The sequence below is a fragment of the Dama dama genome, chromosome 9 (assembly GCF_033118175.1).
Source record: "Dama dama isolate Ldn47 chromosome 9, ASM3311817v1, whole genome shotgun sequence".
NCBI classification, from domain to species: domain Eukaryota; kingdom Metazoa; phylum Chordata; class Mammalia; order Artiodactyla; family Cervidae; genus Dama; species Dama dama.
This window is the reverse complement of record NC_083689.1, coordinates 23519011-23544122: the sequence shown is the minus strand read 5'-3', so window position 1 is coordinate 23544122 and position 25112 is coordinate 23519011. Positions and strand designations below refer to the sequence as shown.

The 25112-nt window shown below is 51.7% G+C and overlaps 1 protein-coding gene across 1 annotated transcript in view; it reads left to right on the top strand.

Moving 5' to 3' along the window:
• ATCAY (ATCAY kinesin light chain interacting caytaxin) overlaps nucleotides 1–20545 on the top strand; it is a 39940-nt gene extending 19395 nt beyond the window's left edge. The window contains exons 4-13 of the mRNA XM_061150676.1: nucleotides 2373–2594; nucleotides 4119–4304; nucleotides 4702–4804; nucleotides 6608–6739; nucleotides 7651–7737; nucleotides 9537–9635; nucleotides 10325–10360; nucleotides 13935–14006; nucleotides 15335–15367; nucleotides 17572–20545. Of these exons, the coding sequence (XP_061006659.1) occupies nucleotides 2373–2594; nucleotides 4119–4304; nucleotides 4702–4804; nucleotides 6608–6739; nucleotides 7651–7737; nucleotides 9537–9635; nucleotides 10325–10360; nucleotides 13935–14006; nucleotides 15335–15367; nucleotides 17572–17581 (980 nt within the window). The 3' untranslated portion in view covers nucleotides 17582–20545. The remainder of the gene's footprint in view (nucleotides 1–2372; nucleotides 2595–4118; nucleotides 4305–4701; nucleotides 4805–6607; nucleotides 6740–7650; nucleotides 7738–9536; nucleotides 9636–10324; nucleotides 10361–13934; nucleotides 14007–15334; nucleotides 15368–17571) is intronic.
• Nucleotides 20546–25112: the final 4567 nt, after the last annotated feature.

Genomic DNA, 25112 nt, shown 5'->3' with positions numbered 1-25112 from the left:
GAATGCTGGGGCGGGTTGCCATGCCCTTCTCCAGGGGATCTTCCTGACGCAGGGATTGAACCTGGGTCTCCTGCATTGTGGGCAGGTTCTTTACCATCTGAGCCACCAGGGAAGCCAGAATCAAACAAAATTCCCTGCACTGAAAGACAGATTCTTAAGCACTGGACCACCAGGTTAAGCAGTATTTTAAATCAAGCATGCCTGATTCACTGCTCCCAACACACTTCCCATGAAAAACGCAGGGTAAATTGAGAGGACTGGGGTCATATCCCTGGGAAGGTCCCTACCTCAACGTCCCCATCTGTAAAATGGGTAATATTTCCCACCACACAAAGTCATGGTGAGAGCAGGAAATTATGCCAGTGCCTCACACATAGCAGACACTCGGTAAATGTGACTTACGGGGTTTTTTATTACTTTTCTTTTTCATTTTATTTATTTCTTTATTTTTGGCTGTGCTAGGCCTTCATTGCTGTGCGAGGGTTTTCTCTAGTTGCAGCACGCGGGGGTCCTCTATTTGCAGTATGCAGGCTTTTCATGGCAGGGGCTTCTCTCGTTGCAGAGCACAGGCTCTAGAGTGCAGGCTCAGTAATTGTGGTGCTCCGGCTTAGTTGATCTGAGGCATGTGGGATCTTCCCAGGTCAAGGATTGAACCTGTGTCTTCTGAATTAGCAGGCAGATTCCTAACCATTAGACCACCAGGGAGGTCTGTAACTTGCATTTTTATAATGTTCTGCCAAAATGCATATTTCTATCCCGCAGTGTCTCTTGAAGCAGTCTGACCTGTTGCTTAGGGATCGAGAGATTCAAAGTGAAAAAAGAGAAATGAGATTCAAAATGAAAAAAAAAAAAAAAAGGTAATCCAAGGATTTCCCTGGTGGTTCAGTGGCTGACTCCAAGCTCCCAATGCAGGGGACACAGGTTTGATCCCTGGTCAAGGAACTAGATCCCACATGCTGCAAGTAAGACCCAGCACAGTCAAATACATAAATAAAAATAAATACTTTAAGAAACTTGTGGTCCATTTAATTACGGATCTATGAATGTCATCCAATATAAAAGAGGGGTGAGATTCTCCTTGATGTTGTTCAGTCGCTCAGTCGTGTCCAACTCTCTGCGACTCCATGGACTGCAGCACACCAGGATCCCCTGTCCTTCACGATCTTCTCGGGTTTGCTCAGACTCATGTCCGTTGAGTTGGTGAGGGACTCTCCTACTGGTTTATTGATTTTGTCTTCAAAGGCCATGTAATGAAACAGGGAGAATTTCTGGGGTCTCTGGAAGGTCAGCCTCTTTTCCCAGAGCTGCCTTTGGGGGAGGGGGTGGCTCTCCTCCCCTTGTAAACCCCGTAAGCCTGAGGGGTTAGCTCTGCTCTAAGGGATGTTAGATGGTTTTAACCCCTTGAGGGTAGCCCAGGAGGTGAAACCACCTTTTATAAGGAGACCAGAGTCCAGGCTAAGAGTCTTTAGGAGGAAGTGGTCCAAACCATGGGGAATATCCACCCCCATGGCTTCAGAGTGACGTGGGAAGATCCTGCCTCCCTGTACCTTAGTTTACTCACCTGTCCAACGGGGCAGTAGCAAGGCTGCAACTGACTCAGCAGTAAAGAATCCCCCTGCCAATGCAGGAGATCCAGGAGACACCAGAGACACAGATTCGATCCCTGGGTCGGGAAGATCCCCTGGAGGAGGGCAGGGCAACCCACTTCAGTATTCTTGCCTGGAGAATCCCATGGATAGAGGAGCCTGGCAGGCTACAGTCCATGGGGTGGAAAACAGTCAAACACGACTGAGCACACATATCTGTCTAGAGAAGTCGGAACATGAAAACGTGGGCTAGGGCTTGGCAGAGGGCCTGGCCTGTGTTATGTGATCCCTAAAAGTTAACTGTTAGAGTCACACATCCCAGAAAGGCAAAAAGCAAAACTCGGACATTCTCCATAAGCCTTAGCCAGAAGGAAAAAAAGGCGCAGATACTGGCAGGGCTGGAGCTCGATCTGGAGACCAGGCTGCCTGGGGTCTAATCTCCATGTCATCATTTGACCTTGACTCGACTCATCTGTGAGTCCCATTTTGCAGATGGTAAAACTGAATCAAGCTCAGAGTAAGGTGGGACTGCAGGGTCACAGAGCTGGTGGGTAGCAAGGTCAGGCTCTGAACCCAGGACTGTCCAATGTCCAAGTGTCTGCCCTTGACCTCCTAGCTGGATGGTTCCATTAACCGCTGCTGTGAAAGGATGTTGTCTGATTTCTAAGCACTCCCCACGGCAGGGCAGAGCAGATCTCTGTAGGGTCTGGAATAGGAGAAGGGGAAGAAAAAACAAGCAACTGATTTGGTTTTGCTTTGACTTTCCGTTTTCCCTTTCCCCCACAGCCCCTCCCAACACGCTGAACTTCAACGGGGCTCATCGTAAGCGAAAGACACTGGTGGCCCCTGAGATCAACATTTCCCTGGACCAGAGTGAGGGCTCCCTGCTGTCAGATGACTTCCTGGACACCCCCGATGACCTGGACATCAACGTGGATGACATTGAGACCCCTGATGAGACCGACTCACTGGAGTTCCTGGGGAACGGCAATGAGCTGGAGTGGGAAGGTAAGGTTGGTCACTCACCATATCTACCCGACCCCCAAATTGGACCCCAGTGCTCCTCTCGGCTTCTGGGGCCATCTTGCCAGAGTCCCCCCTCCTCCCTCCCCAGAGGTTCAAGGTGGGCAGGGCTTCTTTTGTTGTTTTGGGGGGTTCTTTTTTGGCCACGCTGTGTAGCATTTTAGTTCCCAGACCAGGGATGGAACTTGTTCCCCCTGCATTGGAAGCATGGAGTCTTAACCACTGGCTCACCAGGGAAGTCCTGGAGTGGGGCTTCCAACCCAAGACTCCCAAAACAGGCCCTGGGACTCCACGTGCATTTTCTCGTGGACTTGTGGACTTTGCTGGGAGACGTGTCTTTCACCCAATTCACTTGATCAAAGGTGATCAAGACCAGAAGGAGGGGCCGCCCCCTGATTCCACAGGTGTCTGTGGAGAGGGTCTTGATTGCCGTGTGGGGGTAGGGTAGAGAGGGCAGGGACCCGTCGGGAAAACATGGTGCCTGCCTGCTCTCAGGGCAGTCAGAAAGCCGGGCTCTGGGTAACAGAACAAATGGATACAAGGTAATTGCACCTGGTCGCTGGTGCTGTGGGAGAAATAGGTGATGGGAGAGGGCAGGTGGGCTCACTCAGGCAATTCAACCCTCCCACGGGACACTGGGCCACATTTGGGGGCATCTGTGGTTGTCACAACTGGGGGGATCCTGGCATCAAGGGGGTGGGATCAGGGATGCTGCTCCACACCCTGTAGTGCCCGGGACGCCCCGCACAGACAGTGACTGGCCCTAAATGTCCATAGTGCCCAGCCCAAGACACCCTGAACCAGGCTTCCTAGGGTGGGGAGGGTTCTTCTGCAGGGTTGTCGGGACTGGCCTTGCTGGGTGGGTATTACTGGAGCTGATATTCCAAGGCAAGAACACAGGTCAGAAAGATAGCAACAGGGAATTTCCCTGGTGGTCCAGTGGCTAAGACCCCATGCTCCCAATGCAGGGGGCCCAGGTTCGATCCCTGGTCAGGAAACTAGATTCTGCATGCTGCAACTAAAGATCCTGCATGCTGCAACTAAGAGGGCACAACCACATAAGTACTTTTCAAAAAGGTAGCAATGGTGGTGTCCATGGGGATGGAAGCAGAGGCACAGCATTTGTTGGGTGGATGTGAAATATGAAGGGGAAAGAGGTCTAAGATGGTAGCTGGGTTTGGGGCCTGAGCAGCTGGGAAAACAGTCAGGCTATTTTCTGAGGCGGGAAGATTGCAGGATGACAGATGGGCAAGAGACAGATAATTTCAAGAGTGGTTAAGAACCCCCGAGAAGCCCATAGAGGGGGAAAATGTGTGCAAGTTCACACAGCAAGAAAGGGGCTCTTCTACCCAGAAAAATGGTGAGATGAGTGGTCTTCCTCTGGCCTGGGGAGGAGAGTAAGAGGCTCTGTGGCCATGGGTGGCCAAGGCAGCCCAGAGAGGGAGGCTGGGACGAGATGTCCAGATTCAGGCGTCCCTCCTGCTCACCCTCCCTGCTGCCCTCCTCCAGATGACACCCCCGTGGCCGCCGCCAAGAACATGCCCGGGGACAGCGCGGATCTGTTTGGGGACGGTTCAGCGGAGGATGGCAGCGCAGCCAACGGGCGTCTGTGGAGGACGGTGATCATTGGGGAACAGGAACACCGGATCGATCTACACATGATCCGGCCCTACATGAGGGTGGTGACCCACGGAGGTGAGACCATGCCCCAAGGGCCCCTTCCCGGCTCCGACAACTGAAGGGCCCAGCAGCAGTCCTCTCTGAACCTCGGTCTCTTCTGAGCCAGAGGATGTTAAGCTGTAGTGTCCAGGTGTGCAGGGATAAAACTCACACGGGGGCAAGGCTTAGACACCTGGGGGCACACCAGAGGTGCCCATGACAGTGGCTGGTATCCCCCCATGGAAGGTGTTTTCTGGCTTCTGTAGCCAGGCTGCTGGGGCTCAGAGCTATGTCCTCTGAGTATGGGCAGTGGGTGGGAGGGGGCCGGCCAGCTATGAGACACACGCATGGGGCAGAGCACAGGGCAACTCAGAACTGGGAGAGGGCTCTGCCCGGCCCTGTCCAGGGATGCTCACCAGCTGCCTCTCCGCAGGGTACTATGGCGAAGGTCTCAACGCCATTATCGTCTTTGCTGCCTGCTTCCTCCCAGACAGCAGCTCCCCCGACTACCACTACATCATGGAGAACCTCTTCCTGTAAGTGACCTGGCCACTCCATCCCAGCTGCCCACAGGTCTGAGGTTCCCAGCCAGTGGGCAGGACAGGCATCAAGGACCACATTGGGTGGTTCTGCCCGGCACCAGGGAAGGGCTGGACCACGGGCAGACCTGCATCTGAGTCCTCTGCTCGCCTGCTGGGCCTCACTGGTGCTGTTGTCATCATCACTAGCATTTATGGAGCATGTATGGGGTGGGCTTCCCCAGTGGCTCAGCGGGAAAGAATCCACCTGCCAATGCAGGAGACACAAGAGATCTGGGTTTGATCCCTGGGTTGGCAAGATCTCCTAGAGAAGGACATGGCAACCCACTCCAGTATTCTTGCCGGAGAATCCCATGGATAGAGCAGCCTGGCAGGCCCTAGTCCATAGGGTCGCACAGAATCAGACTCGACTGAAGTGACTGAGCATGCATGCCCACTGTGGTAGCCACAGTGCTAAGGGCTTTGTACGTGAGAACATGTTCCATCCCCAACAAGACCCTGTGGGGTAGTTACAGTTGCCTCCCATTCTGTGGCTGCAATGCTTGAGGCACAGAGAGGTTAAGTCACTTGCCCAAGGACACACAGGTACAGTTTTGCTAGGATGGAGACAGATAATTAAGCATAAAGCATCTGGTGGGACTCCACTGGTGTCCAGTGGTTAAGACCATGCCTTCCTCGGGTTCTTAATGCAGGGCCATGGGTCTGATTCCTGGTCGGAGAACTAAGATCCCATATGCCTCCTGGTGTGGCAAAAAAAAATAAAAAATGTTGGCAGATGACAGTAAGAGCTGAGCAAATCGTTACCACTCCAATTTTCATTATTATGAAGGTTTCCTTCTTCCTCAAGGGGGTAAGGGTGCCAGGTGGGCCAGAGGAAGAGGAAGTACCCATGGACGGTCAGATCAGAAAGTGGCCTGACTTACCAGGGAGCCCAGTTTCCCTAATTTACAGATGGGGAAGTGGAGGCTGAAAGAGGAGAGGATTCTTGGAAATCACTTAGGGGGAGACACAGCTGGGATGGACCCCAGGTCCCTAAAGTCAGGTGCAGTGGACCACTGTTTGTGGGTACCTGTCCCCCAAGGGCATTTGGGGCTGTTGAAGCTTACATTCCAGAATTAATGGAGACATTAGATGAGTTCAAGAGGATAAATCACTTGGCACCTAGTAAACACTCAAATAAATTGTTGTTTAGTTGCTAAGTTGTGTCCAACTCTTTGCAACTCCATGGACTGCAGGGCACCACGCTTACCCATTCTCCACTGTCTCCTGGAGTTTGCTCAAATTCATGTCCATTGAGTTGGTGATGCCCTCCAACCATCTCATCCTCTGTGGTTGGTCCCCTTCCCCTGCATTCAATCTTTCCCAGCATCAGGGTATTCTCCAATGAGTGGGCTCTTCCCATCAGGTGGCCAAAGTACTGGAGCTTCAGCTTCAGCATCAGTCCTTCCAACGAATGTTCAGGGTTGATTTCCTTTTAGGATCGACTGGTTTCATCTCCTTGCAGTCCAAGGGACTCAATTTAAAAAACAAACAAACAAAACTCCTCAGTAAGATAGTAACTACTACTATCATTGTGCCCACTGACCCAGACTTGGGGGGTGTTTGGGAGTCCTCTGCTCCGCTCCCCTGCTATCCGGCTAAGCATGCCAGGACAGCCAATGACACCTAAACAGGTGTGACACAGCCAGGGCAGGTGGAAAGAGAAAGAACGGGGGCCACAGGGCTTAGTCCCGGGGAACTGGGCTTCCTGACTCTGAGCCAGTCTTGCCGGGTCCCCGGTCCTCTGTGCCCCGTGACCAGGTACGTCATCAGCAGCCTGGAGCTCCTCGTGGCGGAAGATTACATGATCGTGTACCTGAACGGCGCCACGCCCCGGCGGAGGATGCCAGGCATTGGCTGGCTGAAAAAGTGCTACCAGATGATCGACAGGAGGTGAGTGGATGGGGCTGGGGGACGGCCTCAGTGTGCCCCGGGACCCGAGCACTGAAGTCCCTCCGACTCTGAAAGGGCGAGGCTGGCGCGGCCATAACAAAGCGCCAGAATGGGTGGCTTAAACAGCAGAAGTGTGTCGTCCCCTAGTTCTGGAAGTTAGAAGTCCTTGGTCAAGTTGTCTGCAAGGTCGGTTCCTTCTGGAGCTGTGAGGGAGAACAGCCCCTGTGCACGCCTGTATGCAAATACCCCCTTTTATAAGGACACCCCAGTGATTGTGGATTAGGGGGAAGGCCCTGCTGGGATATGATCTCACCTTAGCTAATGACCCCTGCAGTGATCCTGTTCCCAGACAAAGAGGGCTGCAGTTCAACATGCCCGTAACAGGTGCTTAGAACTGGGGGCCCTAGAAAATCTTTCAGGAATGAGAGGTGATGTGGCCCCGCAAGGGCTTCCCAGGTGGCGCTAGTGGTAAAGAACCTACCTGCCAATGCAGGAGATGTAAAAGATGTGGGTTCAATCCCTGGGTCGGGAAGATTCCCTGGAGGAGGGCATGGCAGCCCCATCCAATATTCTTGCCTGGAGAATTTCATGGACAGAGGAGCCTAGTGGACTATAGTCCATGGAGTCACAAAGAGCTGGACACGACTGAAGTGACTTACACGCACATGCACATGGCCACACAGTCAGATGCTCAGAATCTAAAGAGGGAGCCGGGTTCTGGGGCCAGACATCAGCTCTGCCACCTGCAGACTCTGCAAGGGGTGGAGGGGGTGGGCTTAGCTTAACCAAGACTCAGTCTTCTCCCCAGAGCACTGCCTGGGCTCACAGAGTGGGTGACACCCGTTAGCTGCTCCCTCCCCAGGGCTTTTCCCCCAGGGAGCCCATATTGCTCTCTCTGCCTCCCCACACAGACTTCGGAAAAACCTGAAGTCCTTAATCATCGTCCACCCATCCTGGTTCATCCGCACCGTTCTGGCCATCTCCCGCCCTTTCATCAGGTGAGATCATGATCTGAGTCTGGGTGTCTTTTTTTTTTTTTTCAATCAGCATTTTCCAGCTCCTGTCTAGGGAGTCTATATTGTTGCTTTACGCAGTTTAAAATTGGACTTCCCTGGCAGTCCAGTGGTTAAGATTCTGTGCTTCCAGTGCAGGGGGACTTGGGTTCCATCCATGGTGGAGGAACTAAGATCCCTCATACCGTGTAATATGGCCACTATTTGGACCTTTGTCGGCAAAGTGATGTCTCTGTTTTCTAACACACTGTCTAGATTTTTGTCATAGCTTTCCTTACAAGGAGCAAGCGTCTTTTAATTTCATGGCTGCAATTACCATTCGCAGTGATTTTGGTGCCCAAGAAAATAAAATCTGTCACTGCTTCCACTTTTTCCCCTTCTGTTTGCAATGAAGCAATGGGACCAGATGCCATGATCTTAGTTTTTTTTAATGTTGAGCTTCAAGCCAGGTTTTTCAGTCTCCTCTTTCACCTTGAGCAAGAGGCTCTTTAGTTCCTCTTTTTATTTTTTATTATTTTACTTTTTGGCCATGCTTCTCAGCATGTAGGATCTTAGTTCCCCAACCAGGGATCGAACCCAGGCCCCTTGCAGTGGAAGCTCGGAGTCCTATCCACTGGACCACCAGAGAAGTCCCTATTTGATTATTTTATGACTTATTGTACAGTTACTTTCTCTTAGCCTTAGAGAATGTAACTCATTGTTAGAAAAACTGATTTGACCTTCAAAAGGAGTTTATATGACATTGTACCAAAATTAGATTTAAGGTAATTTTTTAAAAAAAAAATCACAAGTTCAAAGCCCCAAGCTGGTGACCAGTCACGTCAGTAGTAGCCGGTGGCCAGAGCTGGATTTGGACGGGAAGAAGCCATTCACCCTGGAAGAATGGAGGATGAATCAGCAGTCCCCACATGCACCTGTCTCATGCCCAAGTGACTACTGGTGCCACCAGACAGTGACAATTGTGGGGAGATTGACAGAGGAGCACCTCCTGGGGAAGATGGAGCCTGGAGTCTGGTATTAATAGCACCTCGTTCCTCTCTGCTTTCTTCCTTCCTTCCCTCTCTGCTCAAAAGTCCATATAGTCAAAGCTATGGTTTTTTCAGTAGTCGTGTACAGATGTGAGTTGGACCAAAAAGAAGGCTGAGCACCGAATAATTGATGCCTTCAAGTTGTGCTGGAGAAGATTCTTGAGAATCCCTTGGACTGCAAGGAGATCAAACCAGTCAGTCCTAAAGGAAATCAACCCTCAGTGTTCACTGGAAGGACCGATGCTGAAGCTGAAGCTCCAATAGTTTGGCCACCTGTTGGAAAGAGCCGACTCATTGGAAAAGACCCTGATGCTGGGAAAGATTGAAGGCAGGAGGAGAAGAGGGCGACAAAGGATGAGATGGTTGGATGGTATCACTGACTCAGCGGATGTGAATTTGAGCAAACTCAGGGAGATAATGAAGGACAGGGAGGCCTGGTGTGCTGCAGTCCATGGGATCGCAAAGAGTCAGATACAACTGAGTGACTGAACAACAACTCTGCTCAGTGGGGACTGGTTTCAGACACATGGCTCAGGAGCCCTCCCTTCTTGCAGGCAGAGACCCCAGGTTCTGCTCTGTACCTGCACTAGGGGCAGGGGGTAAGGTCTGGCATGGGCTGAGAGGGAGGTTGGGTGAGTGTGCTGGGGCATCCTGGAATAGGGCTGTGTGTGCATCCCTGGCTGCCATCACTCCCCCTGACCCTGAGTCACCACCCCAAGGGCTTGCTTTCAGACATGTCCCTCCTTCTCCCACCAGCGTCAAGTTCATCAACAAGATCCAGTATGTGCACAGCTTGGAAGATCTGGAGCAGCTCATCCCCATGGAGCACGTGCAGATCCCAGACTGTGTGCTACAGTGAGTGTCTTGTGCCGTGGGAGCACTGCCCCACCTCCATCCCCATCATCCCCAGGGTTGCTCATCTCCCAACCACCCATGCTTCACCTGGTCAGGCTGCCAGAGAACCAGACCTGAGTGGGAGAGCAGGACAGAGGGAAACAGAGTGAAACAGGCACCTGTGAAATGACAGAACACCGTGGACCTGGCCCCTATAGTGCAGGCGGAGGAGCCAGTGAGTCCTGGCCCCTGGCTTGTCTTTGTAAATAAAGTTTTATTGGCACACAGCTATACTTGTCCATTTACAAACCATCCACAGCTGCTTTTGAGCTACAACAGAATCAAGGGGTTGCCACAGAGACTGGTCTGAAAAGCTGAAAGTATTGACTTTCTTGCCCTTTGTCGGGGGGTGGGGTGTCTGTAGACAAAGCCACATTAATAATTAATTGCTTTATCCTGGCTCTGTTTAGGGCAGATGCTAGAAATGTCTGCTGAGTTGCAGCGACAGCAGACACTGGAATATGCCAGTAAAACAGCTATCCCTGCCCTGGGATGGGGTGAGGTGGGGCTTGTAAAGTAGCTGCAGGCTATCCTGTCTGCTCTGAAGCCTGGCCTGTGTTCAGATGTGACAGTGAGACTGCTTTCCTGTTCCCAGAGGGGAGGGAATTCCCAGGCTACCTCTTAAGCCTTCTCCTTTTTCTCTCTTCCAGGTACGAGGAGGAACGGCTGAAGGCCAGGAGAGAAAGGTCTGTGCAGAGTGGCCCATGTTCTGGCCGGGTTGGGGCTGGCTCTGAGCTGGGTTACGGCTGGGGAAAGCCGGCAGCTTCAACTCACTTGGGACCCATGTCACGCACACATGTGGTTCAAAGCCCTGCCTTCTCTAGAGGGACTGGAGTCAGACCCAGGCTGGAATCCAGGCTCCCCTGCTCAGTCTCAGCGTAACATTAGGCAAGTGAAAAATTCACAGCCATCCTGTGGGTTATCATGAGGAATTAGGACCAGTGTAACCCACTGGGCAAAAATAGTGGGCTCAGTAGAGTCCTTCTAATGATGCTGATGACAGTGGGGGCTCGGCCCTGGGGAGCCTCCTAAGACCCCCAGGTTGAGCCCTCCACCCTTCAGGAGCACCTTCGCTCTCCCGGCCTCATCCACCCACCGGGGCTCACCCCCCAGGTCCCCCTCCGCTCCCTGCTTTCCAGTTTCCTCCTCCCTCTGAAACCATTTATGTTGGATTGGGACTCGAACCCAGCCAAAACCCACAGTGCTTTGTTTCAGGACCTAATGAAACTCGGATTCTTGATGTCTCACTGCAGAATTTAGTGAGAGACAAAGTGATAGGTAAGAGGTGGCTTTATTCAGATGCAGGGAGAAGTGCAGTCCACAGAGTGTGGGCCTTTGCAGAAGGCGTGCTCGGCCGTGGAATGTGGTGTGGTTAGTTTTTATAGGGTGGGTAATTTCATAGGCTAACGAGTAGGAGGATTATTCCAACTATTTTGGGGAAAAGGGTGGAGATTTCCAGGAATTGGGCAACTGCCCACTCCTTGGTCTTTTGACAGTGCCTTGGAACTGTTGTGGTGCCTCTGGGTGTGTCGTTTAGCTTGCAGATCGAGGATCAAGGTCTAATCAGAGTTCACTTGTCTCCCATCTTGGACCTATTTGATTCTTATTGGTTTATGTTGTGTCCTTGGGCTATGTCATTCTTTCAAAAATTTCCCTTTCCCTGCCCCTTTCCCTCCTGTTACACCTCTGGAGACCCCTCACCCCTCTGGGGACCCCAATCTGTCCTCTGGACTGGGCCCTCTGCTCCGCGGGGTTCCCCTCTTGCCCTCAAGGGCTCTCTCCTCCCTCCAGGCCAAGCCCTCCACCATCCAGGAAACCCTCCACTCTTTAGGGTCCCCATCCTCTGCATGCCCCCTCCTTCTCCCTTCCAAAGGCCCTCCACCATCTGGGAACCCCCCCATCCTCTGGTTCCCTCCTCCTTCCCAGGGCTCCCTCCATCCTCCAGGGCCCACCTCCCTCTGGGCCCCCTCCAGTCTCTGGGACCCCCTCTGTCCTCCAGGGACACCCCCAAGGGCACCCTCTGCCCATGTAGGTCCTGTGGGTGCAGGGGAGAGGGGAGACAGAGCAGGGGTCCCTCCGGGTGTGGAAGAGAGGGGAATCCATCTGGTGTTCCCCTGCCCAGGGCCCTGGGGAGCCTCCTGGGGGCCTGGGCCTCATCCTCTGCACAGTAAAGCCATGGGTCATGAAGATCCTTTTTGTATTGTTCTTCTATGTATTCTTGCCACCTTTTCTTGCCATCTTTTGCTTCTGTTAGGTCCATACCATTTCTGTCCTTCATTGCACCCATCTTTGCATGAAGTATTCCCTAGGTATCTCTAATTTTCTTGAAGAGATCTCTAGTCTTTCCCATTCTGTTGTTTTCCTCTATTTCTTTGCAATGATCACTGAGGAAGGCTTTCTTATCTCTCCTTGCTATTCTTTGGAACCCTGCATTCAGATGGGTATATCTTTCCTTTTCTCCTTTGCCTTTAACTTCTCTTCTTCACAGCTATTTGTAAGTCCTCCTCAGGCAACCATTTTGCCTTTTTGCATTTATTTTTTGGGGGGATGGTATTGATCACTGCCTCCTGTACAATGTCACGAACCTCCATCAGTAGTTCTTCAGGCACTCTGTCTATCAGATCTAATCCCTGAGTCTATTTGTCTCTTCCACTGTATAATTGTAAGGGATTTGATTTAGGCCATATCTGAATGGCCTAGTGGTTTCCCCTACTTTCTTCAATTTAAGTCTGAATTTGGCAATAAGGAGTTCATGATCTGAGCCACAGTCAGCTCCAGGTTTTGATTTTGCTGACTGTATAGAGCTTCTCCATCTTTTGCTGCAAAGAATATAATCAATCTGATTCCGGTATTGACCATCTGGTAATGTCCACGTGTAGCCTCATCTCTTGTGTTGTTGGAAGAGGGTGTTTGGTATGACCAGTGTGTTCTCTTGGAAAAACTCAATTAGCCTTTGCCCTGCTTCATTTTGTACTCCAAGACCAAACTTGCCTGTTACTCCAGGTATCTCTTGACTTCCTACTTTTGCATTCCTGTCCCCAAAATGAAAAGGACATCTCTTTTGGGTGTTAGCTCTAGAAGGTCTTGTAGGTCTTCATAGAACCATTCAACTTCAGCTTCTTCAGCATTACTGGTTGGGGCATGGACTTGGATTACTGTGATATTGAAAGTTTTGCCTTGGAAATGAACAGAGATCATTCTGTAATTTTTGAGATTACACCCAAGAACTGCATTTGGGACTCTTCTGTTGACTATGAGGGCTACTCCATTTCTTCTAAGGGATTCTTGCCCACAGTAGTAAATATAATGGTTATCTGAGTTAAATTTGCCTGTTCCAGTCCATTTTAGTTCACTGATTCCTAAGATATCTATGTTCACTCTGGCCATCTCTTGTTTGACCACTTCCAATTTACCTTGATTCATGGACCTAACATTCCAGGTTCATATACAATACTGTTCTTTACAGCATTGGACTTTATTTCCATCACCAGTCACATCCACAGCTGGGGGTTGTTTTTGCTTTGGCTTCATCTCTTCATTGTTTCTGGAGTTATTTCTCCACTCTTCTCCAGTAGCATATTGGGCACCTACCAACCTGGGGAGTTTATCTTTCAGCGCCATATCTCTTTGCCCCATGTTGTTCATGGGGTTCTCAAGGCAAGAATACTGAAGTGGTTTGCCATTTCCTTCTCCAGTGGACCATGTTTTGTCAGAACTCTCCACCATGACCTGTCCGTCTTGCCTGGCCCTGCACAGCATGGCTCATAGTTTCATTGAGTTAGACAAGGCTGTGGTTCATGTAATCAGTTTGATTAGTTTTCTGTGATTGTGGTTTCTCATTCTATTATTTTCTAATCTTTGTTATTAGTCTGATCACTTTTATTTATATTTTTCTTATTTTATATATATATATATATTTTTTTCTTTTTCTTATCTCACTTTGCTGTTGGGGTCTGGTTTTACCCTCCAGGGATTGTTATCTTTTATTCTTCATTATTGTTCTGCCTTTTTTAATCTCTCTCTATATATTTTTTTCTCATTTTTTTTTCTTTCTTTCTCTCCATGGCCTTCATCTTCATGAATTCCTGACCATCCCATCACTTGCTCCACCCTCTGGGCCCCGGTGCTTTCCAGGGCATGCAAACCCTTTCCAGATTGCTGTCGGGTCACGGCAGCCCAGATGGAGGGGCAGTGGGAGCCAAGAGCCCCTGAGCCCACTCAGCCAGCTGGTCACCCCTGCTCACCTCTTTCTGTTCCCAGCGCAAGGCCGCAGCCGGAGTATGTCCTGCCCAGGTCTGAAGAGAAGGCGGAGGCGGGGCTGGCGGAAGACAGGTAAGCATCCAGGTGGCCGTGGGCAAGAGCTCACACCTGCCAGGAGCTTCAGAGCCCAAAGAGCATCAGATGAAGGTGATCTGAGGTCATTATGGTGCTGAAATAAGACCACCTTGGGACTTCCTTGCTGATCCAGTGGTTAAGACTCCGCACTTCCACTACATGGGACGCAGGTTCAATCCCTGGTCTGGAAACTAAGATCCTGTATGCTTCATAGTGAAGCAAAAAAAAAAAAAAGGCCCACCATGAGACCTGCTCCATCAAACCATTTTAATGTGAATTTAGTACATCTCTTTAGAGTCCGTTGGACTGCAAGGAGATCAAACCAGTCCATCCTAAAGGCAATCAACCCTGAATATTCATTGAAAGGACTGATGCTGAAGCCGAAGCTCCAATAATTGGGCACCTGATTCGAAGAGCTGACTCATTTGAAAAGACCTGGATGCTGGGAAAGAGTGAAGGCTAAAGAAGAAGAGGGCAACAGAGGAGGAAATGGTTGGAGGGCCTCACCGACTCAATGGACATGAGTTTGACCAAACTCGCGGAGATGGTGAAGGACAGGGAGGCCTAGTGTGCTGCAATCCATGGGGTTGCAAAGAGTCAGACATGACTGGGCAACAACAACAACAGCTTAGGGCAACCAGCAGGTCTCTCCCAGACATTCTTTCCGCCCAGAGGGAGACCCTGTACCCCACTAAGCAGTTGCTTCCATTCCCATCCCCCTCCTCATTTGTCTTTAATCCAGTGACTCTCTGTTATTATAAAAGTCCTTTAGTACCTCACCCTGGGATGTGTAGACAGATGGCATGGCCCCTTCCTTGGTCTCTAGAAGCCCCCTCCCTCCTTCCCTGTCTCTTTCTGTGCCATCTACCTCCTGCCTTTGCTGCTTGTTGTGCCCTTCTTCTCCTGTCCTTGGGCTCTTTGAAGGCAGTGGCTATATCTTGGGACTGTTCCCTCCCCCTCCTCCCACCCTGCATCTATCACAGGCCAAGCACGGGGACCAGGGGCAAATGATGTGCCTGAGAGACCAGGATCTGCTCTCAGATGGAGGTTCTGGCTGGCCTTTGGGTAGGTCCTGGTGGATGGGTTCCACCTTCCAGATGGGTGGACCTGCAGCAGCACTGGTGGTTTCACTTTGTGGCAGCCAGGGGGCTTGGCCGTCCACGTGACTACCTGTCCTGGCTCATTTGTTAAAAGGCAGACACACGCTGATGCTTGTTTTGTGCCAGATCAGGATGCAGCCGTGTTGGCCCTCATAGGGCTCACAGCCAAATGCCAAGGCTCCCCAAACAGGCAACTAATGCTGGGATTCCTTCCTTTCCCCACAGGTCTGCTCTGGCCACAGAAGATCAGGAAACGAGGTGCGTGGGAAGCCGGGGGGAGGGGGGAGGGGTTGTTCTTGGCACGTTTGTTTGGAAACATTTCTAAATGGAACCTAGCCTGGATGAGTACCCCATGACTTGGTGGTGGAGGGAGGATGCTGCACCAGGGAGGCAGGGAGATCATGGTTACCTTGACAACAGGGCCTCCTCTGGGGTTGAGTGAGTAGCTGGTCCCTGCCCAACTCCAGGGGGTGCCATTGATGGGAGGTCCCAGACTGAGGACCCTGGCTGAGACATTCACCCATAGCCAGGACCCCTGAAACTTGGGACTTAACTCAGCTGAAGGGTGCGATGCCTGCCCGCAACCTATCTCAGTGTGTCTGCCCGGCTCTAGATGCCAGAAAAAGCCTCCCTGTGTGTCACGGGTCCTGGGGACCACCCTCAGGGTCCATGGTTTGCTAGAAGGACTCCCGGGACTCAGCAAAGCAGATCTGCTCATGGTTATGGTTTATCACAGTGGACGGGTAGATGCAGATCAAAATCAGCAATAGGAAGGGCTGTATGGGGCTGGGCAAAGAGAGACAGGTGCGAGTTCCCAGCTGTTGTCTCCCAGGGGACTCGTGGGGACAGCCCTTTATTCTCCCAGCAGCCAAGTGTGGTGGCGCACACCAAGTGTCACCAAACTGTGCTGCTCACCAGGAGCCCTGGTGTCCAGAGTGTTTATTGGAGGTCAGTCATATGCTCAGTGGACTATACATGTGGCTGACCTTCGTCTCTCTAGCCTTTCCAGAGGTTGAGCTGATACCACATGGCCAATAGTCAGCATAAACTATCCAGCATGACCCAAGGTCCCAGGCAAACAGAGATACTCTTATCAAGAAGGACATTCCAAGGTCATGGAGGTGGCCTCCAAGGGGCTGGGAAAGGGCCAGACTTTTCTTTGGAATGTGCAGGGTTAATCCCTGACCACATTCTCTGCTACAGATCTGTAACATGGGCCAGCCACATGTCTTAGTACTATCCATGTGACCCAAGAAGCCCCAAGCTGAGAAATAAACATCAAAAATGGTCTTAAACCAGTACTTTCCTGGAGACTGAATAGAGGCAAGTTCTCAATGCATTTCCAATGAGACCATCTCAATCCATGTGTTCTGAAAATCAGTCCCCGTCCACAGACACAAAACACAAAAGGAAATCATTCACCATGAAAAAAGTCAGATACAACAAACAGCAGAATTAGGCCCCCCTCCCCCGGGGATCCTCAGGCAGAGATAATACAAAACAAGCACTTTTTGAATGATTAAATACATAATAGAAAGAATGGTTGGGAGCAGTGGATAGAGGGACAGATGGGTGTATAGATGGATGGATAGGTAGATGGACAAGTATATGGGTGGGTGGATAAAACAGATAGATGGGTCCAATGGATAGATGGACAGATGGGTAGATGGGTGATGGATAAGTCGATGGATGGAGGGTTGAATGGGTGTGTAGATGGATGGTTGGATGGATAGTTGCTTGGATGGATGTGGATGGATAGTTGGATGGATAAATGGATGGTTGGATGGATGGATGGGTGTGTGGATAGATGGATGGTTGGTTGGACAAGTGCATGGATGGATGATGGATGGATGGTTGGTTAGATGGATGAATGGATGAGTGTGTGGATGGATGGATGGTTAGTTGGGTGGATGGATGGATGGATAAATGGATGAATGTGTAGATGGGTGGATGGATAAATGGATGGTTGGATGGATGGGTGTGTGGATAGACAGATGGTTGGTTGGATAAGTGGATGGAGGGATGAATGGTGAGTTGGATAAGTGGATGGAGGGATGAATGGATGGATGATGGATGGATGGTTGGTTAGATGGATGAATGAATGAGTGTATGGATGGATGGATGGTTGGTTGGATAAGTGGATGGAAGGATGAATAGTGAGTTGGATAAGTGGATGGAAGGATGGTGAATAGATGGGTGAATTGAAACCTGACCCAGTCTGATTGAGGTCACCTGCCCTGAGGCCTGCTCTTTGGCTGGGGCACCAAGAGAGAGGTGCCTTTCAGAACCACATCTGGAAGGTGGATGGCAGGTGGCAGACTTTGCAAGGTAGGTGCTACTCTTGCTGTTGAGGGCATGCCAAAGCCAGATTAGATCATTCTTTTGAATTCCACACACATGGAACACTTTCCACTTTCTCTAAATCCAATCACGGTAACTTGACCATGTCTTTCCCTCTCCAGCATGTCCTGAAGTGACGTGAGCACAGAGGAGGACACGAAAGAAGATCTCAGATGCCAAGAAACCTCTGTTGGATGCCCTGCTGCCCTGGATCTCATCCTCACCTCATCCCGAGTCCCAGTCTCCGGTGGGGTGCCCGTCTCCCCCATCCATTTCTGAAACCCAACATCCTTTCTAGCTGCTTGAAAACACTTTTTTAAAAAATGATGCAGTATTAATGCGTCTGGAAAAGGACCCAATTCTCCACCCTTCCACACTCATGGCCAAGAAGAAGGGGAAGCATTGAGCATGGCCCGTGCCTCTTGGTGGCCTCAGAGACCCCATCCCACTGCACAGACTCCTGGTCGAGACCCTTCTCTTGCTTGTCACCTGGTCCAGGTTGGAGCCACAGATGCCCACCGACTCCCTGGCTGGGTCTGGATTCTTCCTCGTGCCTTTCCTCCCAGAACAGCCCCTGCAGTCCTGGGTGTCGGGCCTGGAAGGTCCGCACCACCCAGCAGCACCATGTCCTGGGGGAGCTGCCTGACCTTGGAACTCACGGCTTTTCCTTTAAACCAGCCCCCTCGCCTCCTATAACTCCCACCTCCTTGGGGAACATCAGAGCCCATGGCACCAGTGAGGGCCACTGATAATCATCTTTGCCCTACAGTTGCAAATCTGCCCCCCACCCTCAGTCTAGAACATTCTCCAGCCCCTTGAAGGCAGAGGCCATGCCGCAGGGCAATCCCAACCAATACCTCCTACTGAGAGAATGAGCCTCCTCACTTCCCCAATCCCTCCCCCTAGCATGGAGTTGGGATGTGCCCCCTTGGGTTCCCACTGGGAGCAGAGGCTGAGAAACCAGCTTTCAAGATAAGCTCATTGCAGAAATACTGACGGATAAGAAAGAAGACACAGGGTACTGGACTTTTGAGTCTTACAAATGTCACTGGGAAAAATATATCGCAGTGGTCTGGATGCTATGGCCATCTGCATTAAAAGGAGACAGATTTCCTTAGGGAGGAAAGAAAAAAAAAAAAAGACTTTTCTAATGTGCTCCAAAGGCCAGTCAGGTGGGCTCTAGAGGGAGTGAGTTCCCTGTCTCTCGAGGCATTCAAGAAAAGGATGAGCAGTGCTTGCACAGAGTGGTCCCCTGCGATCCCCTATGACCCTGAGAGTTTCTGTTTCCATGAAAAGTGTGAGTAGTTCACCTGTGTCCGATTCTTTGCGACCCCATTGACCCATGGACTGTAACCCACCAGGTTTCTCTGTCCATGGGATTCTCCAGGCAAGAATAGTGGAGTGGGTTGCCATTTCCCTCTCCAGGGGATTTTCCTGACTCAGGTATCAAACCCTGGTCTCCAGCATGGCAGGCAAATTCTTTACCATCTGAGTCACCAGGGAAGCCCTCTGTTTCCACAAATTTGGGCAGAAGTCAAGCAGGGGCAATGTCTGGCCTCTGTGGCTGGCTTCTTGGCTGGCGTTATCCAAGTTTGATCGACCCCCTACCCCAATCATCTCCCAGTAGGAGATTCTTGGCATCAAGGGGGTGCATCTAGGGTTACCCTGATGACGGGAGGGAGCCAGTAGCTCTCAGCACTGAGGCAAAGGGACAACAAGGCTTTCCACATGGCGGGGAATTGCCCTGCCAGTGGCTCCCATCTTGGAAGATGCAGGGCCTTGGGCCTCTGTCTTCTGGAACCCAGCACTGCTCCTGCAAGCCTGGGGCCTTTGGGTGTCTGGTGGGATTTTTTAATTTGTATTTTTGCCCTGTTTCCCGAATGTCAAATAAAGGACAGGATCCGTGTTTCTGGCTCAGATGAGTTACCTGGAGCCCAAAGCAGGCTGCTTCCCCCCACTCCCAGCCCCCCACCGAAAGTCCCCTCCATCCTGGGTCCGCTCAGGCCCCTCACCTACCCAGAGTGCCTCCTTTTATGAAAGGTGCCTCGGCATCTGCAGGGCTGTGTCGACCTCCAGGTTCAAGTGACTGGTTCTGCTCTGCTGATGAGATGGACATGTGGCCTGCAAGGCCCACAAATCCACAGTACAGTATACGCAGTAACTCCTAGAAACAGTGCTTCAATGACAGTGAGAAAGGAGCTGGGGATCGGAACCGATGCATTCCACCCAACCTGACAGCTACTGAGAGCCTGCAGAGCCAAGATGGCTTTCAAAGTGGTTCAGGAGTAAAGAATCTGCCTGCCAACACAGGTGACGCAGGTTCGATCCCTGGGTTGGGAAGATCCCCTGGAGGAGGAAATGGTAACCCACTCCAGTATTCTTGCCTGGAGAATCCCATGGGCAGAGGAGCCTGGCGGGCTACAGTCCGTGGGATCGCAAAGAGTCGAACACAACTGACCATGTGCACAAAAACACGTGTGCAGAGGCCGCAGAGGGACGAGAGGGGCAAACCATCCCGCCCTCAAGGAGTTTGTGGCCTAAAGATTCTGGTCGAACAAGAAATTTCAACACGGACCCCCACCCCGCCTCCCAGCTCACTGTGGCCCACCTGCCACCCCTCAGGACCACCAGCAGCCACAAACAGCAGGCAAGTGGAACCAAGGACCCCAACCCAGCCATGCAGCCCCCTCCAGGGTAGAGAGAGAGCCAGCCCCCCAGGGAGGTGGTCTCCAGGCCGGCCACCTCTCCACAGGTGCGTGAGGTTCCAAGGCACAGCTCCAGATGGGGCCACCATATCCAGGCGGGAGCCTAGCCATACCCTCTGAAATGGGCTTTGTGGAAGATTTCTATTCATGGGGCAGTTTTGGCTGAAATACAATGGACACCAATCCCTCCTTGTGAAGGGACGTTGGGTTTTCCTCTGTGACACACGGGGTGAGCCCTAAGTACCCCCCCGACGCAAGGTCGTAGTTCACACGCCCATCGTCCCGACAGCCAGCTTTGTGGTTTTTTAAAACAATTCATTATGATTACTGTCATGATGTAAAGACATCAGTTCCACGGGCTTTGGGGGATTTTTATGGAAAATAAAGTATCGGTGAGAAGGGAGGTTTGTGACTTCTGTCCACGTGCATGGGATGTGGCACTGGTCTTGGGCAGGGTGCAGAGAGAGCAGATTTCACGCGCCGGGATGGGGCACGGTGACTTGCATGACCTTAAGTCATGGCCTGTCTTGCTTCTGGCTCCTGTCACCAGAATGGGAAGCCCACCTGGGTTCTTCCTGAGGCCTCCTGGCTCTGCCTCTCTGTGATTCAAGTTCCCTTCCTGTCCCCAGTCTTCCCTGGAAACAAACGTGTGTGTTTGTGTTAAGTCGCTTCAGTTGTGTCCAGCTCTTTATGACCCCGTGGACTGTAGCCCAATGGGCTCCTCTGTCCATGGAATTCTCCAGGGAAGAATACTGGAGTGGGTAGCCATTTCCTTCTCCAGGGGATCTTCCCAACCCAAGCGAGGAATGGGGAAGGGGGCAGAGCTTGCATGCCCCCTCTGGCACCACAGATGGGGAGACTGAGGCACAGAGAGTGGGTGTGGCTCACCCGGGGTCACACGGACACTCTAGGGTGGGTCTGAGACGTGACCCTGTGCTTCGTCCCTCCAGCCATCCCATTGCATGACTGGAGACCCACACCCTTTGCTGGCTATAGGATCTTAGGAGACTGTTTCCCCTCAAAGGGTGAGAGTGGGCCCTCCCATGCCAGGTACAAGAGGAGTCCTCCCATTACCCGCACCCAGAATTTTGAGACCTGATGGTGGCAGGATACCAGGATGCATGTGTTCACACAAAGTCTCCATCAGGTTGATGGCAGGAGTCAACAGATGCCAACCCATCTGTCTCTGCCATCCCACCACTGTGACATCCAGCAAGGTGCCCTTCACAGAGAAGGTATCTTCATGGGGACTGGGAGGGGGCCTCAGGCAGAGGGAGCCGGTTGGCATGAGAGTGGTGAGGAGGGGGAGCTGAAGATGGCAGAACTGGTGCTGGGACCATGGGGTGCTGTGTCTGGAGGTGACGGGCCCACCCCTTTCTGCCACCCCACTGAGTCTTTTGAGTATCTTAAGGGGGTTCCTGTGAACCTCATTCATTCATTCATTTATTCACTGAATAATGGCATTTAGCACATTCACAATATTGTACTGGGGATCCTCAGGGACCACGCACCTCTCAGCATTGCTCCCAGCCCGGTGAGGGAGTTTGACACAGGGAACCAGGGCCTCACTAGGGATCAGGAGGAAAATTCAGGAAAGCTCCCTGGAGGAAGAGTCTTCTCTGATTGGAGATCACAGAGAGAAGAAACAGTTAGCCAGGCCTTTGGGCAGGCTAAGAGGTATCTGGCAAGGGCCAAGGCTTGGAGGCTGGACAGAACTGGGTGAGACAGGAGCAGAAAAATGAAGACTGGCTGGAGGAGTGCAGACAGAGAAGGCCTGAGGCTGGACTGGCTACAGCTGGGTGTTACTGCAAAGCCAGAGCTAAACAGGGCCTAATGAGTTATTTTTAAAATTTATCATTAATGGCATTTAGCACATTCACATTTAGCACATTCTGTTGTACAGAATACCCAGAATATTCTGTCTGGGTCCAGAATATTCCATCACTCCCAAAGGAGACCCTGTCCCCGTCAGCAGGCACTCCCCAGCCCCTGACAACTAGGAACCCACTCTCTGTGTCTATGGATTGGTCTGTTCTGGCTGTTTCCCATCAGTGGAATCTCACAGGATGGCATGGGATGGTCACTTTCAACGACCTTGGGCTCTTTGGGGACAGGCAGGTCTGTATTGGGAGCCCGTGAGCCAGGGTGAGCCGACCCAGAGGCCTCCCAGCAGGGCCCTGCCAGGGAATGTCACTGTCACCCATGGTTTGGGCCGCGTGCCCTACAGTGAGGCTCCCGGGAAATTCTTGCCACTGAAACTGAGCCAGAGGTGACACAGAGAGTTGGCTTTTCCCCCGCCCATGGGGCAGCTGATGGAGCTCAGGGTCATGGGACCAGCCCCGCTGCTAAGAGAGGGAACTCACAGCCAGAAGGGGCTGGAGTGGAGAGGAAAGGGGGTGGGCAGTGGACAAGACCCCTGTCTTGGGCATTTGATACTGCCCCTGGTGGCCACATTTGAACGGAGGGTCACTACCCCCAGTGACCTCTCCTGACCTCTGACCTTCAAGCAGGTCAGTCCTGCCTGAAGCCACTAGATGAGTCTGTTAAACAATTCTTAACCAGACCAGTCACTATGTCCCCACCACTGGTTGACCCTCAGCAGGTGTCTTAGCCACTGCTGGTCCTCCCAGTAAAATAGGAGCGGAGGGAGGTCATGGGGGGCCAGAGAGGACAGGGCCTGAGGGTGAGGATAGTGTGTTACTTTTATTTTTTGTTCTCACCGCACATGTGTGATCCTAGTTCCCTGACCAAGGATTGAACCAGCACACCCTGCTTTGGAAGCCTGAGTCTTAACCACTGGACCACCAGGGACGTCCCAGTGCGCTTCTTTTAAACGCAAATAAGAATGGGAGGAATGTTTGGCACAGGAGTGATGAAACGGGAAAGACAGCCCCCAATCTGGGTGTTGTTTTTTTTTTTCCCAGTTTTATTTTATTTATTTAGTTTTAGCTGTGCTGGGTCTTGATTGCTGTCCAGGTGATCCTCTACTTGAGGAGAGCAGGGGCTACTCGCTAGTTGTGATGTGGTTTCTCATTGTGGTGGCTTCTCTTGTTGCAGAGCATGGGTTCTAGGACATGCGGGCTTCAGAAGTTACAGTACATGGGCTCAGTAGTTTGGGCTCCCAGGCTCTAGAGCACAGGCTCAGTAGTGGCAGGGCACAGGCTTAGTTGCTCCGAGACATGCGGGAACTTCCTGGATCAGGGATCGAACCCACGTCCCCAGCATTAGCAGGCGTATTCTCAACCCCTGAGCCACCAGGAAAGCCCCCATCTGGGTTTTTACAAAGCTCCCTCTAGCTGTCACACAGAGGGGGCGGGTTTAGAGAAAAACCGGTGCCCGACAGTTCAAGCCATAAAAGCAGATTGTACTCAGGAGTCATTGCAGGAGGGCAGAGAGAGCATAGAGCCAGTTTCCACTCCGGAGACAGCACAGGCAAGCAGGTTCACAGCCAAGGAGCAGGTGGGGTCGGTGAACGGAAGATCACAGGAGGGGACATGAAGGGTAAGGGGGTAGTCTAGCTACACTAACTTAGCAGGATTCTTGCTCAAATCCCCTTGTGTTTCAGCCAGCATGCATACTTGCATGCTAAGTTGTTTTAGTCCTGTCCAACTCTTTGTAACCCCATGAACTGCAGCCCGCCAGGCTCCTCTGTCCACGGGATTTCCCAGGCAAGAGTACTGGAGTGGTTTGCCATTTCCTCTTTCAGGGGATCTTCCTCACCCAGGGATCAAACCCGAGCCTCATAGGTTTCCTGCATTGGTAGGGGGGTTCTTTATCACTAGCACCACCTAGGAAGCCATTGGCTGGGTTCAAAGATCTCTTGCCCCTTCATGTTTCACTCATTCCCTCTGCTACTATTTAGGGAGGGAAGGACGCTACCATCAGTGGACCGGACCTTGGTAGGCACTGGAGATACATCAGAAAACAAGACATGCATGGCCCTGCCTACCCCGGGGGGGAACTCATGATGTGGAGAGAGGCAGTGGGGATCCAGAAAGTCTTCCTGCAAGAGGGGAGGTCCAAGCTGATGCAGGATGGCTTAGTCAAAGTTAACCTGAGGGAGGAGGATTGGGTAAGGGGAGGGGTGGTTCCCAGAAAAGACAATGGCATGTGCAAAGGCCCTGTGACAGCAACTTTGGCTGCTGAGGGGCAGGTAAAGAATGGGCAGGGCAGGGCATCCTCCCTTCATACTCCTGGGGGTGGGAGCCCAAAGCCACAGACATCCTCCCTCCCTTGGTTGGAGCCAGCAGCCTCCCTTGTTACAGATGGGAACAGTGAGGCACAGAGGGGCCAGGGTGGGGCCTGAGCTCCCCCATGTGGCAAGTGGCAGAACCAGGATTCAAATGCAGAATTCTTAACCAAGGATTCTTAAAGAGAAGGCCAGAGTGGGTGAGGGTGGTGATCACTGAGACGCCTTCAGGGGGTCTTCAAGGTCAGAATCATATATGGAAAAAAGATCCATTCAAAGTGACTTCCCTGGTGGCTTAGACAGTAAAGAATCTGCCTGCCAATGCAAAAGACCTAGGTTCCATTCCTGGGTCAGGAAGATCCCCTGGAGAAGGAAATGGCTACCCACTCCAGTATTCTTGCCTGGAAAATCCCATGGACAGAGGAGCCTGGTGGGCTACAGTCCATGGGGTCGCAAGGAGTCGGTCAGGACTGAGCATCTAACACTTTCACTTTCTTTCCTTGGTGGTCCAATGGTCAGGACTCAATGCTTTCACAGCAAAGGGGCACCACAATTATTAAGCCTGTGCTCTAGAGCCCACGAGCCACAACTACTGAAGCCCGTGTGCCCTAGAGCCCGTGCTCCCCAACAAGAGAAACCATCATAATGAGAAGCCTCAGCACCACAACTAGAGAGTAGCTCCCACTCTCCACAATTAGAGAAAAGCCCACACAGCAGTGAAAACCCAGCGCAGCCAAAAATAAATAAATAAAATAAAGTTATTTAAAAA